Source organism: Panthera uncia (assembly GCF_023721935.1).
Source record: "Panthera uncia isolate 11264 chromosome A1 unlocalized genomic scaffold, Puncia_PCG_1.0 HiC_scaffold_17, whole genome shotgun sequence".
Taxonomy (NCBI): Eukaryota; Metazoa; Chordata; class Mammalia; order Carnivora; family Felidae; genus Panthera; species Panthera uncia.
This window is the reverse complement of record NW_026057577.1, coordinates 100981642-101002495: the sequence shown is the minus strand read 5'-3', so window position 1 is coordinate 101002495 and position 20854 is coordinate 100981642. Positions and strand designations below refer to the sequence as shown.

At 38.9% G+C, this 20854-nt stretch overlaps 1 protein-coding gene and 1 long non-coding RNA gene across 2 annotated transcripts in view; both read right to left on the bottom strand.

The window, feature by feature from the left end:
* The window catches only part of GABRB2 (gamma-aminobutyric acid type A receptor subunit beta2), a 241516-nt gene extending 225263 nt beyond the window's left edge, over positions 1-16253 (bottom strand). Inside the window, exons 1-3 of the mRNA XM_049647833.1 lie at positions 15977-16253; positions 15721-15812; positions 14659-14726 (exon numbers count right to left, since the gene is read on the bottom strand). Of these exons, the coding sequence (XP_049503790.1) occupies positions 14659-14726; positions 15721-15812; positions 15977-16053 (237 nt within the window). The 5' untranslated portion in view covers positions 16054-16253. The remainder of the gene's footprint in view (positions 1-14658; positions 14727-15720; positions 15813-15976) is intronic.
* The window catches only part of LOC125934465 (uncharacterized), a 362030-nt gene that overhangs the window by 276815 nt on the left and 64361 nt on the right, over positions 1-20854 (bottom strand). The window lies entirely within an intron of this gene.

Sequence of the window (20854 nt, the reverse complement as noted above, 5' to 3'; positions counted from 1 at the left end):
GCAATGGAAATGGTACTCGGAGTGGTAAAGATAAAAAACACCCTTCTCAGATGGTTATATGGCATTTGTTCTTTTGGCCAAGAATCAAAAATAATAATTGGATATAAAAATCCTAATTGCCATAACCATACAAACTGTAAAGTATTTAAGAATTAATTTAGCAAGAATTATGTAAAGCCTATGGGAATAAATTTAACAAGAAATGTGCAAGAGTTCCATGTAGAAAAGTATAATTTTACTGAAGGACACAGCAGACTATGTATAAATGGTGAGACATAGTATGGTTTTCAATACAAGGAGCCACTGCCGTTGAGAACTAAATTTTCTACCAAATTTCAAGCAATTACAACCAAAATGCTGGCACAGCATTTTTTTTTAACTTGACAAAATATAAAGATTGTATGAAAGTGTAACTATCTCATAATGGTTAAGTATAAATAAATAGAAACATAATGAGGGGAGATTTGCCTTGATATTTAAGGTTAAAATAATTAAAACAATATTATGCTTACACTATACACACACACACACACACACACACACACATACATACATATATGTAGAGAGGGAGAGAGAGAAAGATGGAGAGAGAGAAATATTAATGAGGCAAATTACAGAGTAAAAACATAGACCTAAGGACAGATGAGATTCCCTATATGATAAAGACAAGATTTCAAATAATAGGGAAAGGATAGACTATTTCATTAAATTTTACTGTGACAAATATCTATCCATTTATCTACCTATCTGTCAAATCTGACAATACATGATTGTTTTACATAGTTTCATTCATGATACTAAAAATCCACAAAATAATCATAATGTCTGTCAAAATAGGATTGATTTATTAAAATCAATGAAATTCTATGCAACCCTTGGATATTATGTTGTAGAAAAATTTTAGATGTCATCAAAAGATGTTCAAAAAATATTAAGAGCAAAAATCATAAAACATGATGTCTGATACCATCTGATAATATTTCACGTACCTCCCAAGAAGTCTGGAGGCTTACTGATCATTTTGCTAACAGTATTTATATCTGGGTGGTGATATTAATAGGCATCTTCACTTTTAATTATAGTTTACACTGTTACTGATTTTTCTGTAATGGACAGAAATAAGTAATAAAAACAATTCAAGATAAAAACAGAAAATATTTTTTAAATGGAAGAAAATTAAGAAAATCACATAACAGATAAATTTACCCACTTAACAAAATAAATATTACAAAAATTTTTCATTTAATTCCCTTAATTTCCAAATACAGAAACGCTGAACAAGAATTTTGTACAAGGTTTTATCACCAGTGATAAATTCAGGACAAATCCAGAACTCCCAGTCCCTGCTTTTGATATGAAAACTGACTTTTTCACAATAATTATAGAAATAATCTCTAGAAAAATTCAATAACATACTTTTAGCCCAAGGACTGCTACCTTTCAAAAGAAACATAGAGCTTAATAATTATATGTGTGTGTGTATATTATTAGATATATAAAATATACATACCCTAAATTTTATGTTTGATTTTAATCAACCCAATTGTATATTTGATAAAGTAGATAAAAAGAAATTAGAAACATTTTGCTTAAGCCACATATTGTTCTCAACCGTGAAGAACACAACTGTATTCAAACTGAAGTTTTTAGATTGACCTTGAAATACATCACAATTATTATTTCACACAAATGCTAATCATCAGCCTACTGAATATTTTGAGATGCTCTGATACTGAGATAGGTACCACCTCATTAAAATAACAAGTAAGGTATCAAGGGGTGATATTTTCTTCATTCTGAAAGTCATAAAACTTAATCAAGATCTAATTTTGTTCTTAATTCTCAAGATTACCATATCCTTTGCAGAGCAGATTTTTGTTTCAAGCATGAATTGGATTTATTCCTCAGGGATGAAAGAGAATTTATAATAGCCAGGAAAAAAGTAAATCATAATCTTCAATTTATCCACAAACTCTAATGATGCTGACATAGTGATAATTACTAATTTAACTGACCTCTCAATGAGTTAGATTGCCTACTTCCTTATGTTCTATTTATCTTAGTTTTGTAGGCTTCCCAAAAATCATCTGAGAATCTGGAATGTGGATTGTTAACAATCATCCTGGGAGATTATGATGGAGGCAGGTCCATTCAATTTTTTCAACTTCCTTTTTCTTTCACTTCAGAAAAATACAAAATAAATGGGATAGGGGACAAATCAGGCTCAAATTCCAGTTCCAGGTATACTGTAATTTTTCAAAACTGTTTTCATTGACTTTTTTTTAATTAAAATATGTATTAATTATCAAATGCTTAAAAGTACAGAAAGAATCCACATGCATTTTGATATTGTTGATTCCATACCACGTAATTCAAAAAGACAGTCCCCGATTTTATATATATATATTTTTTCATGGTAATCTTTGTTGCATACTTTACATATATAAATATTCATTTATACTAAACAGGACACAGTGACTATGTAGGAAAGGCCTTCTGCTATTTCTCAACTATTGAAAACACATTACACACTCTTCAAGAACAGGAATACATATGTCTATCCCTCTTCGCCTCTCCCTCTCTGCATCTCTCTTTGCCCCTCTCTCTTTTTAAAGCTCAAAGACACAGCAGCATTTGATTTAATCAAGTTTTGTTCCTGCCGTATTTGCACTAGGCACTAAAACAACAACAAAATGGGAAACCCAGAGCTCTAGGATTGTGGCTACTTTTTTAATGAGAACATAAACAATTAAGAAGTATTCTGTCCCAATCTGGGAATTTTAACACCAAGACACACCTATAGCATTGCCACTTTGACTAAAGTATCCTAAGTAGAAAAAGTTCCATTAACAACAAATTTCCACCTAAGTGGTGGGGATGATGATCAGAGTCAGTTTGGTAAATTAATGAAATAAAGACATTTTAAAATGTGGCTTTCAAAGCTGGTTCATTAAATAGATAGACAGTAAGAGTTTCCTGGTCTGTTAGGAAATGTATAATTAAGATATGAACATGAAAGCTGATCTTTCTGAATAACCAGAGAATTTATATATATATATATATATATATATATATATATATATATATATATATATATTTGTCAGAAAATATTACTCTGTAGTGTTAAAAAGCAATTGGCAAAATGATTTTATTCAGATTTCTTATAGAACAGAACTTAGCCTCCAACAAGCAGTCTAAAATAAAGCACTGAAAAAAATCTGAAGGAAATGAGGAAACTATGTTTTTCATATGCTCTGTAATTTTACATATCTCTCACATGTAAATTTGGCAAGTACTTAAAATATTATGACTTTTAGAATAACAAAGGTATTCTCTAATGAATTCAGTTAGAAAAATGGTTTGTCACACCGACAAGCTAGTATGATTCAAGTAAACACTTAAAAGCATTCTTCCAACACATAAGCCAGATGCAAATTTATGCAGCCTAGCAGATCAGCCCCACCAAAAGAAAGAGCTGGCTTAACAGTGCTTGAAAGAGGAAAGGTTTACACAACTGACTGATGGGAGAATGCTTCAAGGGGTCTGCAGTCTATTAACTCAAACACTCATTTGGAAAAAGAAATAGAAATACGTCTTTACAAAATAAGTCTTTAAGTTTCTTTGTAGGTCAAAGAAAGCAAACAGAAAAAAATATTTAAATTTCATTTTTTGGAGCACAGTATCTGCAACAATGGTAAATATACAGAAAGGTGATTAGATTTTACAACCTAACAATGGGCACCTATTCACTTATATTTAAAGCTGTTGACAACTCTCCTTCTTATTTATGATATTCCTTAAAATGGCCTATAAATCATTCTTTAAAGATTAATGTTAAAATATTTCCTGAAACATCTACAGTTGATGAAATGTCAACAGCCTCACAAAACAGGACAATTTGTAGTCGGTTAAGCATCTGACTTCAGCTCAGGTCACGATCTCACGGTCTGCGAGTTTGAGCCCCGCGTCGGGCTCTGGGCTGATGGCTCAGAGCCTGGAGCCTGCTTCCGATTCTGTGTCTCCCTCTCTCTCTGCCCCTCCCCCATTCATGCTGTGTCTCTCTCTGTCTCAAAAATAAATAAACGTTAAAAAAAAATTTTTTTAAATAAATTAAATAAAAACTATTTAATTTAATAAACTATGTAAAAGTCTGGAGATAAACATTTTATAAAAATGTTTTTGATGCAATGGTCTTCTACCAATTAGGCACTGAATTATTGATCTTTAGAGGAGCAACCTCAAGATGTTTGTTTAATCACTGAGGCCTAAAGTTTAAGCACATACTTCAAGAATTATAATTAGGCAGCCATAAATAATTAATAGGGAGCTATTCAGTGCCATTGTCCCTATATGTAACGTGTAATGCTACTATTACTAACCACCAATTACATAGCTACCTTTCTAAACAAGGACAGCGAAATCATATTACCATGAAATGTATATTAAAATATAAGTATTTCTGATATTTTTCAGACATCTTAAAACTAAATAATCAATACAGCTATTATTAATTTTTTCATAGTATCAAACACTGTGCTAGGTCCTCATCCCTCCACCATTTTGCAACCATTGTTCAACCTTTGTTCTTTTTAAATATAGAACTGCGATCATTTTAATGATGTGTGTCAATAAAATTAGTGTGGAAGTTCCAAATGACATTTTATAAAAATAGAAATCAGATCTGGAAAATGTTTTTCAATGTTCTCATACTTCCTTTATGAAGTGTTTTCTGCCTTTAACTTTGTTCCTTGTGAAGATGCTTAAGGCTCTCTCACAGTGTCAGAGCCAAGAAATCCCAAGAAATCCCAAGGTCTCTTCTGCAGAGCCATCAAGATCCTATGCAATTAAGTTTCACTCTACATATTCATACCCTCCATATGCACCCTACCATTCTGATCCACTTACATTACCTGTGAAATCTTAGAAATTATATAATCTATCCAGTTGTTAGTTTCTGCATTTCTAAAAGAAGATGATAATACTATTATCTAGGTCATTGGATTTCTGTGAGCATTAAGATAGTCATACATACCCTAAATTTATATTTTTGCAATATTACTATTGCTAATATGCAATGGTTTTCTTCATGCTGTCTATACCCTACTGCCCTTTCCCACAGGACTGTTCTAATTTTCCATCTATTCAAATTGCACTGATTCCATTTGTTCAGTTCAACTCTCTTTGCCATGAAGTCTCTTTCTGCAAATCCCACCCACCCTTACTACTTAGATCTTTATATTGTTGTAAAAATCCATATTACAACTAGAGGCCAGTCAGTTGTTTTCAAATTCTTTTATTACTAATTATCCAGCTTCCAACTTCACTATAAAATTCATGTTCCTCTAACAGTGCCTTTCAGATCGTACCTGTGTCAGTCACGTAGAAAACTTAACATGAAGACCCCTGAACGCCATCCTAGACTGAGGAGTCAGACTCTGAATATGGGCCTTAAAAATATGAATATTAACACTAGACTCAGAGATTCTACTGCACAGAAAAATTTGACAATCACTGTAAAACTTGATTCCCAATTTTTTATTTTGACTCTTTTACCTGAGAGACATACCAGTCTCCTCTCCCACCATCTGAAACACTCTTCTCTCCATCAACCCTCACCTCCCTCTTCAGGCAGTAAGATTAATCTTTCTTGACTCTAGAAAGTACCTTAGTCCCATTTCCCATCCTTCCACAATCCAGCTTAACTGGTAGAGTGCTGCTTAAGTTAGCCCTTGATAAACACTTCCTGGTAGCTTGATGTACTGAAGTCCTTCAACTACCCCTTCAACCAATTCTGCCAATCCATGTTTGGCAAGCATCTACTAATTGTCTGGCATCATGCTGGGCACTTTCCATGAATTTGTACACCTCAAAATCTCCAATCTTCCTCTATGGCTTACTTTTGTATCACTTTTCTAAGATACAGGTAGATTCACCTTTAAAACTTCATTAATTGTTGCTATTGTGTTAGGAGAGAAGTTATTTTAGCTTCAATTGCCAAACAATTACTTCTAAGTTAAGACCTCTTGGCAAGTAAGTGGGCAGTAGGGGCCAAATTATAGTGCAAGGAAAATAAGACTTGGCAATAAAAATGCCGATAGAATGTTAACAAAATGAGCACCAGCAAGAGACAATGGGCTAAAGACATTCCTATATTTTTCCATATAAATGGCGGCAGGATAACATAAAGCCATGTCTCTCCTTGCATATATATATATATATATATATATATATATATATATGCGCACATATATATATACACACATATATATACATAATGCAAATGAAATGCACATAAATCTTGTGTTTTAAAAACTCATAACCCCTGCTTCTTGTTCCTCTTTTAACTGTTCCTAAGTATTTTTGTCATCTGAAAAGTGTAAATTGATTTTGGAAAAACTGATTAATATCAGAATAGAAACAGTAAAGAGTGGCTGTGTAAATATGAGTCAACTTGATATATCATTTTTTAAAATTTCAATTTATACGCTACTTAAATCCAGTTCTCTATTTTGTATGTGATTTGTATATTATTGTTAATGGTGCAAAAGTAAAAGTAAATATGGGAGTACCCAGGTGGCTTAGTCAGTTAAGCGTCCAACTTCGGCTCAGGTCATGATCTCATGGTTCATGGGTTCGAGCCCTGCATCAGGCTCTATGCTGACAGCTCAGAGCCTGGAGCCTGCTTTGTATTCTGTGTCTCCCTCTCTCTCTCTGCCTCTCCCCTGCTTGTGCTCTGTCTCTCTCAAAAATAAATAAACATTAAAAGAAAAATTTAAAAGATAAAATAAGTTTATTTTTAAATAATCGATAGCTATAATTATGACTAATAATCTATAAAATATATTTTAAAATTGTTTCTCAAAAAATTCAGAATGAATAAAAAATAAAATGTCAATATATTCATTATATGTTTGTAAGATCGAGCAAAAATACCCACCAGTTTACACTGGTGGTAGTAGAGATGTGTATTTTTTATAAAGAAAGCATAAATCTGTAAAAATATGCATGGTGTATTAAGTGAAAATACAGACTATAAAATTATCTCTACAAAACAAGTGCAATGTGTAAAACATGAATAAACTAATAGACGAGAGCTAGAAGGTAATACAAATTAAAACACAGTTTTAATAAAATAATAGGGATATGGGTAATTTTTGCTTTTGATATTTGTTGGTATTTTCAAATTGGTTTTGTCACAATGTACCACCAAACATAAATGAAAATGGTGACGAAGCACAAAATCAATGAGAAAATCTCAGTGACAAATCTCTTTTCTCTAGTTGCTTAGAGACAAAACCACAACACCATTCTTTACACCAGTGGCTCTCAACTGGGGACAATCCCCTCACCCCACATGGCACATTTAGCAATTTCTGGAGACACTTTTGGTTTTCACAACAGCAGGAGTACTTCTGGCAGCCGAGTGGAGTAGAGGCAAGAAATGCCATGAAATTTCTTATAATGCACATGACCGCCCACTCACAACAAAAAAGTATCTGGTCCAAAGTGACAGCAAGGCTGAAGGTAAGAAACTTTGTTATAGAATGATCATAAAACAAATCGTGCCCTTCGCCAAAGTTAACATATATACACCCTTCCCATATAGTTAGGAAAAACACTTTGATTTACATTCTTAAAAAATTCCCACAACCACTTAATTACTTGGAGGAGCACACTTCCGAAGCACACATGATCCACTAAAACATGAAACTTGAGATACTTCCTTAGCCTGCTGTCTCCTGCAGAGGAAGCCCATTATCACATCTTTATTTCATGCCCATAGTTAAGCAAGAGCATTGTTCAGGGTACCCACAAGGTAACAGCAAAAAAATTGCCCTAAGAGTTAACTAGAAAAAATAGACTTATAAACTGTCAATATCAAGTGTCATAGATGTTTTAAAATAGGTAAGTCTTCTAGAGATGTAATCTTTATAATGAGTCTCATTTATACTACATGGGATGGAGGAAGGAAAGCTCTGGGAAGAAAAGGAAAAGAATTCAACCACCTTTAGGAGAATTATCTGCAGAAGCAATTAACCAGAAATCAGAAAAATGTGTTCTCAATGAAAAAAAAAGTTCAATTGAAAATGAGGTATTTATGATAACAAAAAGGGGGGGAAAGGGTGTGGTGTTTTCACACAGTGTCCACTCACAGCCCATAACCCCTGAGATTATGATTCATAAACATATAGCAGCCAGTATTTTCTGGCAATTACTGGCCTTAATTGTTATCTGATAGATTCTTCTAGGGCAAAAGAAAATTATTAGACAAGTTAACCAAACAGCACCCATTCATAATGACAGAAATTACAACACATGAAATATTCTGGATCTTATATAAATTTTCCTTTATTGCATGGTTTAAATCATGCTCAACAGATGTAATTTAAAGTATGTGTTTCTCAAGGATGGGTATCATTTCTTATATTTAATATATACTGAATAAACTACCTACTTGGAATCACTAATAAAATTAAGATTTTTTTTTTAAGGCGAAGAGAGTGAGGAGTATCATCTTATGATTAGTTTCTCTGATCTATCCACTCTTTCAAAAAATAGCAACTACAACAAAACAGGGTTCTCAAGGAATGAAAATGATTTTTTTTAACGAGTCTTTGCTACAACTTAAAACTGCAGCATGGTTAAGATCAAGCAATGTGAAGTCAATCATTTGTTAGCTGTGTGACCTTGAACGAGTCACTTAACCTCTTTTGGCCTCAGGTTCCTCTTTTGTAAGTAGGTTGATGTAGCTACCTCACTGTTTTTATAGGAGCATTGGATGAAATAATGCAAATCAACAGAATACTTACATGAGTTAAGAACTCAATAAGCACTAGCTTTATTCTATTCTATTTGTGTTACATGACGTGGAAAATGTTGGGTAATATACAAGAGAGGGAGAGGGGATGATGGCGCAAAGGAGTAGAAGAAAAAGGAGAGAACATAATAGCTTGCTAAAAGTTGGGTAGGAGAACTTCTAAGCATAATTCACTTAGGCTTAAGCCTGCCTGTAGTCGGAGAGTGTTCATATACACTTCACCATGCTTCATTGCTTCTTGGCTATCCTTCTGTGTGTCCCAGGTAACCTCACTTACTTACCCTTTCTCCACAGAGGCCAATTTTAACCTCCTCTATTCTCAATAGGAAATGTCTCCCATGTTGGAGAGAATACAGAGGTCTTCAATTAAGTGAGCCTTTAGCTTCCTGTCCCGCCGCCCCACCCATCTCCTGTGTTGTATCTGCAACCTGCTCCCTTCCAAAGGAAACTTCTCCAAATTATATATCACTCCTTTTAGTAATTGCTCTCTCCCCATTTTACTTCGGATCCAAACTTTTCAAAAGTATAGTTCCCAACTACCAAAGGTCCTCTATATTTACCAGTGAGCTCTTGTTACTACTACACTCGGTAGATGAATCTCACAACTTATTTCAATTGATCATTTTGGCATGTGACACAACTGATAACTTCCTTCTTTTTTAAACTCTCTTGTACCTCCACACTTCCAAAACACTGTTATCTGTAGGTTCTCTTCCTAACTCTCTGATTGTTGCTTAGCTCCTTGTTACTCTTTGTGGACTCCTTTTCAGTGTTCCTCGACTTGTGCTCACCAGATCTCCAACTGTAGCTGTATTTTCACTTTCCCTTTTTAATTTTGTCCATTCATACTGTTATAAATACTACCTATACGGTGACAATGTAGAAGCTCACCTCTCTAGTCATGACTTTTTTACGTAGCTCTAGACCTGTATTTCCCAATCCCCACTGGGAGATTTCATGTGTGTTGAAAAGTCAACATATCCCAAACTGAGCTCACCATCTGCCCGTATACCTAATCCCTCACTCCCGCCTCCAACTTGGATGCCCCTTTTGTTTCTGAATATTAATAAATAGTACCATCAGAAATTTGGGATTCACCAGGTCCTTCTGCTTCTACCTCATAAATGTGCTGTTTTTCTTTCTTCTATTTTACATCCCTGCCTCAATTCATCAATTCTTCCTGGATTTTTGCAGTGAGTTCTCATCTTATCCCCCAACTTAAGTCTTGCTTAACTCTTCATATTTCAGAAGCATCTTCTTGAAGTGTGAATCTGTTCATGCAATTCTCCTATTCACATCCTTTCATGGATCTCTACAGTCTTTGGAACAAAATTTAACACTTCAAGCTGCAAAAATGGTCTCTATAATTTGATCACCACCTGTGATCTCAATACAAGCTTTTATCACCTCCTTACTCCCACTCCCAATTCCAGTCAAGGTTACTTGCAAATTCCTAACCCCATTTATTTTTCTGTGTCTTTTTCTCCTATGTGCCATTATTTCTACTTGGAACATCTATCCACAGTCCTTTAATTTCTAGTTAATTTCTTCACCTATAAATTTCTATGTAATATCTTAGTATTCTGCATTCCCAATATACCCTTTGTATTTCCTCTTTCAAAGCACTTATAATCCTGTATTGTGATTTTTTCTATAGTAAACAACGAATGCCTTGAATTTGAGGACTAGGATTCTATGCTCTGTTTCTCCACATATATGGTACGGTGTCTAGTGAATAATAACAAATTGCTGCTATGAAAACAAATAGTTTACCCAATATTTGTGGCATTCACCCAGAGTCTAACATCCAACCAGTCATTGTGTATAGAGCAAAACCACATGGAGTGATATATTATAACTGTCTACATGTAGTTTATAACATGATCAGGAAAACAGAATGAATATGTAACACACACAGCATTTTGAAATGGCAAATAACAAATGAATGGTGAAACCAAGAAGTGACAAAGGAATTCATGGGAAATACAGACCACTAGGTACTCATTTAGCTGCTCATAAAAAAGCTTTAAAGAAAAGATAAGACTATGCTAAGCATAAGTACAGTAAGAGTCTACAGAAGAATTAAGAATAGTGAGCACCTAGATATTAAGTCTCATGAGGTCAGGAAACAAATCAATTTTGTTCATTGCTCTGTCTCTGAGGCCTACAACATGGCTGGATCATAGTAGCTGCTAAATAAGCATTTGTGTTGAATTGAATTTTAAACTGTGCATCTGGTGATGCAAGAAAACATCTGTTTTAAAAAAAAAAGGCAGCAGTTTTCTTCATTTGCCATTCCATAAAAAGGTAATTTGTGTGTGTGTTTACTAGAACTCTTTCCTCAAAAGTGAAATATTGCTTCACTCTTTGGTTGGCAAATGTGTTGTTTCAAGATGGAGAAGAATCTACTTTAAATGAAGAGAAAGCTATTTCAGTCCATAATTCTCAGAGCCAATTTTGGATCTTAAAATGCACTTTTCATCAAAGAACCTTAACAAAAAGATCCCTGCCAATGTAACCAAGACATCTAAAAATATTTCATTCTAGAGCCAAGCTTTCCACTCAGGAGCATTCTAATTGAAATCAGATCTAGCATTGGGCCAACAGTCACCTGAGTAAGCTACCGTCCTCACCTTCACGAGTAAGAACTCACAACTGTATGACATTTAGGAATTCTGCATTTTCCTTACATTTATGCTAGATTTCCATGTTTTCCTGGAACTTTTTTGTACTCAACAGAGCTACCAAATAAACCAAACCAGAAATACATATAACTTTGAGTTGGAAGTCAAATTAATATGTCCCCTCTCAATTCACACATAAAAAAAAAATAAAAAAAACAAACTTGAGACCTAGTATATTACCTTTAGGGCAGCATCTGGAGTGGACACAAATTTTCTTGAATGATAGCCTGTTATTCAGTCTTCTACATAAGCTATGTTCACGGAACATCAACACTTTCACATATTTAGTTTTGTTAATTCTGGTAGTCACCTGAAATAGGTACAATGGGACTATTCCTCCTCTTTAACAGGTGAGGAAATTTAGCCCTGTCCATCTGTGAATTCCCTGAGGATGACTGAGCAGCAGAAGCAGAACTAGTATTCAAGCCTCCTGATTTGGTTCAGATTTTTCGATCATTGTCATTTACCAAGAGTATCACATTGACATGTCTCTTTTCCTTCGGTACAAATGAGTCAGTGACAATCTAAATGGTCTGGAGCCTACCATCCTTCAAAGGAAGATTCGCCATAGTAAAAGAAAGTTACAATTACCAGAGGTTGCAGGTAATAAAAGATAATGAGGCAAAAACATGTATGTTAATCACTTTTGAGGTTTCATTTAAATAATCAACCATTCTTTCAGAACTAAAAATAATCAAGACATATTAACACTTTTAGACCCCTATACTAGAGGTAATATGCCACAAACATCTTTATTTTATTTACACACCAATGATGAAATTTCCCATCTGTTGCTTCAAATCAAATAAGCATACTTAAAAATAACATACATCACAAAATTTTTCTTTGAAGGATTAATTTAAGTCACTATAATGTTAGCTGAAATAAGTGTTAATTTTTCAACAAGTAAAAAATGTGTCTGGACAAGTCCACATGTGGTAGCAGTAGGCTAAGAAAGGAATCTGGCATGGAATTTTTAACATTTCGTTCTAATCATTAATGCTGCAGTACTGGCCTATTTACAACCTGACATTTGTTTTTGCACTTTCAACATCCCATGATTTTTCATCAACAGTAAACAGCTTTAAGAGATGTCACCCCACCTTAGCTGGGTCTATATTTTGACTAGCAGGTCTTGGCATTGTGTCCAGCTCAGACACCTTTCCAAAATGCTGTATGCAGGTAAAAGGTGAACAAAATTTAAAACACATACACACACACACACACACACACACACACAGCACAGCACTACTCTAAACAGCTAAACAGTTGGGGGGGATATAATATATCCAAGTTCATAGCTGACCTATCACAGGTGACCTATCATCTCATCATTGTTTGTTTAGAATCTATTTCCTAATTTTCCATAGGACACCATTTTTGTGATGCTCCAAAGAGGAGGGTTGTAAAAAAATAACATAAATCAAAAGGCAAAAGAAAGCAGCCCAATTTAACCACATGCAGGACGCACAGAACCACACCTGATTTCTGTTATCACTTTGTGTCTAGCAACACAATTTAGATTCAAGTCTTTGGGACTTAGGAAGTACCCACATTAGGACCTTTTTAAATTTTTCTAGTAAAACTCAAAATTTAAACTAATGAAAGACCTCTAGAATTCCACAAAAGCGAATATTTGTGCATCTGAGAAATTAGTTTCCCAAGGAAAATGTATTCTCTAGACACACAGGGAATTTTCATAATATGTGGGAAATCTGTGGTTCTGAATCACCCAATATTGTCTCAGTCTGTGTTTATATCCTATATGAAAAAAAGCCTTCCCAATAATTAGAATATAAGAAGATACATGGCATTAAAACTTTGTGGAAACTTTATAGAAAGAGTTGAATGTTCCCTGGAGTAGTTATGTTTTATAATGTCATAATGCTAATGACTATCACCTGTCTTTGGACAATGTATAGGGATGAGGTTAGTTATTTGAGTTTTCTCTCTATTTAAACTCTGGGAATATGAAAATCTGCATAATATTAAGAACATATCAACTACTTTTGCTCTCTTGAGTTAATTAGTAAATGTCCTAACTTTCAAGTCCTGATGGCTGGCTGAGAAGTCTTTTACATAAAACTTTACACACTACACCCTTTTCTTTATTAGTGCATTTCATTTCTAGGAAGAACCATGCCACAACAGTCTTCTGAAATGTGTGGTGTGCTTTCAGTATTGAAAGTAACATTACCATCTTACAGTCAAATGTGGCCTTTCTAGACAGACTTTTCCAAGGGAGAAAACTTTAACAACACAGAGTAGAAAAGTCACTGGAGAAAGAAGCAGCCCAAGTATTCTGGGGTATCTAGGACACTTGTCATGGTTTTATCTGTCTGCAGTGCCCCCACATGGGCAGCAGGGGGCGCTCCTGCATGAAACAAACCCCCCACAAGTGTCCCTGGTCAGGAAGAGAGAGGCTTTTTCTCAGCATTTGCCCCAATTCCAAGGAGGTAGCCACTAAGGAGTGCTGCTGTCCATTAACTGTATAAGCTTAGGACATGCAGTGTACAACATTGAAAAAGTGACTAGATAGGGCACATGGGTCTGAGCCTACCTTCAGAACACAGGGTGGACAATTTTTTAATTTATTTTTGTGGGGAAGAGACATTAAAAGAGCAGGTGAACAATTGTGGGGGGAGGTGACAGCCATCAGCTTGTAAAAAGGCCATCTCTGAAAGCAACAAGTGGACATCTGTATCCCAGGGTCATTTATTTAGTCTATTAGCGACAGTTTAGTTTGTAAGATTATATTCCTTGTGAAATAGCCTCAAAACCGTTCCCTCTTTTCCTGACCCCACTCCAAACTCAGAAAATCACCTGATGAACCTGGTTCCTCAATAAACCTTAGGAAATGTGGCTTCTGCAAGGGATCTTGTGCATGTGGTTGTGTTTTGCACATGAATTATGATGCATTTTACTTGCTCTGTACCAATTCTCAAGTATCCGAACCAGGTTGGAAAAATCATTAGGGACCAAAAAGCAAGGGCTCTGAAACCTCAAACACAGTGGGTTCCAAAGCAAAATGCCCAGCCCTCATCCCCATTTCATATGCTTACTCATGCTTATGCCACCCCCACTGACTGACCCCTTCTTACTTCCTGTCCCCAAATGAAGGTCTGCAGAGGTACAACTATAAACCTCAGTACTCACCATATTGACTTCGGAAACCATATCGATGCTAGCAATGTCAATGTTCATTCCCACGGCCACAGGGGGACCTGCGAACCAAGATGGCCAGCCACGTGATTTCTCAGAACTTCATTCATTCTCAGCAAGAGTAGTCCCTGGGCTTGGGGTATTCTGCCCCAGATCCCTCCCCCACTGTTCACCCTCATTGCTCCTTTTTAAAAAGAGTGCCAGGCACTCCTCTAGGAAACGCTGTATGGAACACGCACACACGTGCCTTTGTGGAAGAGATTCCAATTCTGTCTACATATGTAGCTGTCTCAGTGTGAGAATACACATAACTCACAGAAGCACAGGAATCAGTCTAGCTCAAGGGAATTTTATATATTGCACTAAAACCCCCTCCTCCTCATTCTTTCCCACTGTCCTTCAGTGAGCAGGTTTAACTCTTTGAGCTTCATAAGAGTCTAAAGCAAAATTAAATGGGCATAACAGTGTATCTAAGGCTGCAGCAAGGGGTCCTTCACCCTTCTCCCACGTACCTCCCCACCTACCTTCTGGCGCTCCCGAACCCCCCCTCCCTCACACCGCCCTAAGCAGTGGGGCTTCCAGGACTGGAGAATACCCAGACACCAGCCACTTTAAACCATGCCAGAACTCTTCCAAAGTAGGCGGGCACAGGGGATTAATGCCACTTTTCAACCAATTGCCTGCACATTTTATTCTCAAAAATGTTCACGATGGCCTCCAGTAAGCCAGGTTCTCTGGGTACACCATTAACTAAACTTAAGAGGCTGGTATCTCAATGAAGCAAAGACGGTGAAGCAAAGGATTTTAGCAGTGAAGGTGAAGAACAGCAGTCACCTATAAACTCTAAGAGAGTCTCACTGAAAGACCATCTAAGTGCTGGATACTGACAAATAGGCTTAAGTTTGGATCACTTTCTCAATATGGTAACACAGAGACACATCCGATATACCACATGCAGCCAACAATAGGGAGAGGGAAGGCACAGCGCACACAAAGCTCAAAAGACAGCTTAGGCTATAACTAGGCTGTTTCTTATTTCCAAGGCAACCCCATTACCTCCAAAATCTGGTCTCAGACGAATGTCATAGCCTTTCAGGAGTCTATCCACTGTCTCTTTAACCAGCGACATATTACTAGGGTCATTGACACTAAAAAAAAAAAAAGAAAAGACAATAAACAGGCATCAATAAGGCAGCAGGCACAGCGTCTTCAGCATCTATCCGATCCTCTCACTACAGATCCCTGCTCACGGAGGTATGCAGACAGAGCCCTTCAAAGTGAAATGAAAAAGAGAAATGCTGGGCACACTTACCTCTGCGCACAGACAGCGGCGATTATTAAGGGGAATGACCAAATCCCAAAGTAGCCCTTTTTCCGGACTCTCCACATCCCTTTAGTTTTTGATGGGATTGAGGGTTTCACTGAAGAGAGGAGATCCAACTTAGTCTGCCCAGTGCAGTAATTCTAATGTGAGGCGCATGCGCACGGTGTACCAAAACATCAAAGGGGCAGCGGCGGCTGCCTGGGACCGAGCAGATTTTCTTGCTAAGGAAAAAAAAAAAAAAAAAAAAAAAAAAAAAAAAAAAAAAAAAAAAAAAATTAAAGGGGAGAAAGAAAAAACATATATGTGTACAACATATACATAGTTGAATATCACCCCACTGGAGGGCCCAGAGTAAAATCTTTGTTTTCCTTCCGTTAAGACAAAAACAACTAGAGCCTCGGGTAAGTTTTGGTAGTTGCGGGAGGCAGTTTTGCACCTCACGGGTTGTGGGTTTTTGGGGCGTGTATGTATGTTTCCTCTTAAATATGCAAAACCAGATTAGGAATTTAAAAGACAGCAGGTGTGGAGTGCTAGTGGAAGACGGGTGCCTGGGAGCCCATTTCTGGTCTCAGCAAGCCTATGAGGCGAGGAGTTTGAACTTTATTTCCTGGAGAATAGCATCCCCTGCGTGGGGCGAGACGTGTGCTGGAGGTGGGGGTTGTGCGGCGGGGGTTGGGGGGGAGGGACGGTGGGTGCAGTAGTCGAAGGGGGAGGGAGGAAAGAAACCAATGGGAGAAGTGCTGAGCAATCCATTGGATTTGGGGCGGGGAGGGGGGTTAGAGAATAAGAAATAGAAAAATAAAAAAGAAAGAAAAAGAAAAGAATAAAATGGTGCCTGGTCTCTTCTAGGAGTCAAGGAGCACGCTTTTCTTCACTACTCACGAGCGATTTCTTTCTCCTTCTCCTCACCCTTTACCCCCTATTCCCAGAGAAGAAAACGTCGGGGTCCCGGTTTCTTGCCGTGTGACGTGCCTGACCCGCTAGTCCGGATTATTTATAGAAAGGGGGGGGGGCGAGGGGAGCAGAAAGGCAACGTTCTCTCTCCAGGTTTCGGTCTGATTCTGCATTGGGAAATTATTAGTGGGGAGGGTGGGGTTTGGATCAGGGGGTGCTGGGACACGGGGGCGTGGGGAACGCGCGTGGCTAGCACCCGAGCCTGGGTGCAGGGGGCGAGGGGGCTGGGGCGGGGACACGGTGCAGGAAGGGCGGGTGGCCCTGGGGCGGACCCCCACCCCCGACGCCCCCTCGGAGCACGCGCACAGGCGCGCGCACGTGCAGGCACTCTCCCCACCCGCCCCCCGCCCCTCCTTACCTCGCCTGCTGGCGCTCGCCGCCCACTCCCGCCGCGTGCTGAGCGGTAGCCTCTGGCCTCTCTGCCCTGGGCGGAGAGCCGGGCGTTTGGCGGCCTGGGACACCTGGCTATTCCGGGGATGTGTGTGCCTCGGGACGGGAAAAGCCAGAGCAGTCCCTAGAAGGCAGCAAAATGAGGATGGGGCCCAGGAGCGCCAGGGGGCCCGGTGTTCTCCCCCGGTCTCCGCGCCAACCTTCGTCCTCGCTTCCCTTCCCAGGGCGGGGGGACACTCTCACACCCTGAGGTTGTCTCTTCCCTCCCGCCCGAGGCTTTGCCGGACTCCCCACGGCTGCCGAGTCCCAGAGGTGGCAGCGAGCGAGCTCTGTGGTCGGAGAGGGAGGGAGATACTCAATTCAGGGCAGAAATGTTTCCTCAGCTCGCGGGAGAGAGACGTGCCGCGGGCGCCGCGGGCTGCCACTAGGCTGGGGGATCTGGGCCGCGTTAAGGAGCCTGAACCCAAGGCTGGAACGAATGCCTCCCCGCTACTCCCGAGTTATCTTGGAACAGGGGGGGAGGGGAGGGAGGGCAGGTGCTCCCGGCGGCCCCTCCCCCTACTCCTCGGTGCAGAACTGGAAAAGCGAGAGCGCAAACCTACATCCTTGGACCCAGAGCAGTTTTCGCTTCTCACTCTTGAGGGCTGACCGTTGCTGTCTATTAACTGGGCGCTTACTACTTGCCTGGAGTGCTTTGTTAATACGACAATCCTAGGATTTAACCCTCACCTCAGTTTCCCCATATCGATTTAGAAACTGGCACACTGAAGCGAAGCAACTCGCCCAAGGTCACCTAGGAGGCGAGAGGTGGAAACAGAATTGGACTCCAAAGCCAGCGTCCCTAACCACTAGACTAGACAGCCTTGGTTCCCACGACCGAGACCTTGGCGGCTGCCGGCTCTCGGCCGCGGCGCAGCTCCCCCGGCCCGAGGAGCCCTCGGCCGCTGCGGGAGTGGGAGGCGCGCGCTTGCCGGCCAAGTCGGAGAGGAGGAGGGGCGCTCGCCGCCCGCAGCCGAGGCAGGGGCTGGCGGCGCTCGGCCGGCTCTCGGTCCCCGCAGCACCCGGGCCTCCCCGCGGTCCAGGTCCGAGCCTTGCTCCTGACCCATTTACCTCCGGACAACCTCCCTCCTCCCCCGCCTAGGTCAGAGGGTCATCCTGGGGAGGCTTGGGGGAATGACTCCGAGGGGAGGGTGGAGGCGGGAGGGCTTTGAGGCGGGAATCCGAAAGCGCCCCTGGGAGGAAACGCGAGCGGGAAGGAAGAGCTGTGTGTCTTCACAGAGTAAGGGAGTTTCTGAATTAAGGACAGGTGAAAATCAGCGCCATAAACGAGAAAGGTGAAATCTGTAATTCTTCCATCATTAATTACTCAGGTTGCGAGTTACAGGAACCAAAATATAGACCCATGATAGAGCAAAATTGCCAATTTTCCTCCATTTCTTTTTACATTTCTCTACAATGGGAATCTTTTACACAAGCGAACGTCCTGAAGGAAGAACAAAGTTTAGATTACTAGCATTACGTCCAGCGGATTCCTAAAGCAGTTTGAACCCCAAGTAACTAACTGGTGAAACCCTAGCAATCTTGTATTTTCCTTCCGACTTTTATTTATCCTTGTTGCACTTTCTGCACTGCCAGCCTCTCCCGCGTATGCTCTCTTCAGTTTGGGTTGGGAAAGAAAAAATCAGTAAAAAGAACAGTACCACAAATACTGTCATTCAGCAGTAATAATAACAGCCCAGTGAAGAGTTAAACAAGTACTTATTGAAGGCTTACCTTATACAGAAAATTAAGGGAGAGGTGGGCAAAGAGTTAAAATAACTTGTGTCTCAGCATGTAAAACAATAGCACAGTGCAAACTGAGAGTTTCAAAGGAACTGGAGGCAGAACTTTGGGTTTAAATCCCAGTTTGAATACTTCCTATCTTTGTGACTTGGACAGGTCAGTTAGCCTCTCTAAGCCATGGTTTACTCCTGTGTAAAACTGAGAATGATAATTGCACCTTCTCCATTTGATTTTAGAATGACATAAATATATGCGGAGCATTTGGCATGAAATTTAAAAATATTAATAATTTTTAATAATAAAGCATAATGAGTGGACAGGAAAACAAACAAGGTTTAATAGCATTAATCTATATAGTCTGAGTGGACATAAATTTAATGCAATTATCGTAGACTGGCTTGAGAAGAGAGAAACAGACATTTCAAGGGAATTAAGATAAGGTTAAAAAGGCAATTTATTGAAACCAATCAAAAGGAGAAAAAATATTTTCTCTATGTGGTAACATCTCAGGGATATCTATTACCAATAGATGTTACTAACATAATCAAAGAGATATTTACACTAGCTATAAACCTGAGATCAACTTATACCTGAAATGGGTCTTTATTGTACAGCAGACTTCTAGGACTTCTCTAGGACTTCTCTCCGGAAGACTGATATCGCTACCTAGGAATGTGAACATTGGAACAATAATGTGCAAAGGAGGGCACTACTGGAATCTGAAGATGTATCAGTTGCTGAAGAGCATCCTCTGTGATCCCAGATACACAATGAGAAGGCAAAATTGTAAGTACTATTTAGAGATCATGACTCAAAATCATCTCTGTGCATGAAGCATATAAATGCCAGATAAAAGCAATCATCAATCATCTGCCCTTAATCTTTACTAAAATAGTCATTCATTTATTCAGTAAATATGTACTGGGCACCTACTCTATGTCAAACATTATTTGACAAGCGCTGGGGATGACATGTGGTAAAGGCAGACATGGTCCTTATCCTCTTGGAGTTCACACTCCCACATGGGTAGAGCCATTATAGAAGTAATAACTGGTGTAGCATGATGTGTAAAGTGGGAAAGACAGGATATTATGGAATCCATAATTGCTGCAAATAAACCATTTTGAGTATTTGAATAAAACTTGCTGGATAAATTCATGCTTCAATTGAGATTTGAAAGATGGGTTAGCCTAATGAAGAGTTGGGGGAAGAATGTTCCAGGAAGAAGAAATAGTATGTGCAAATATCTTGGGCCAAGAGAGGATAGCATAGATGAAGAATGAAGGAAGAACCCTGAGACTAAAGGAGAAGGGTAAGTGGTCCCAAGAGTGATGCAGTTAGAGATCTGGGCAGTAGCAATTTGGGACCATTGATCGTTGAGGTAGGGGAATGACAGGATGAGTTTTAGTGACACTGGAGGAAGATGGTAGTAGCTGTAGTGAGATCTGTTTTTGTAGGAATCCAGAGGAGAATTGATGTTCACCTGAATTAGGATAGTGGCAGTAAAGATGTAGAGAAGTGGCCCAAGTTATGTGATAGAACTGACTACACTTTGTGACAGATGGAATATAGGGAATGAGAGAGGTATCCAAAGAGGACTCACACATTTCTGGTTTGAGTAGTTCAGTAGTGGTGCTGGAAGAAAGTTGCTGGGGATAATACACTCAGTTTGGGTCACAGTTTAAGTTTAAGGTACCTGCTAGACATCCAAGGCACACTGGATGTTTTGATATATGCACC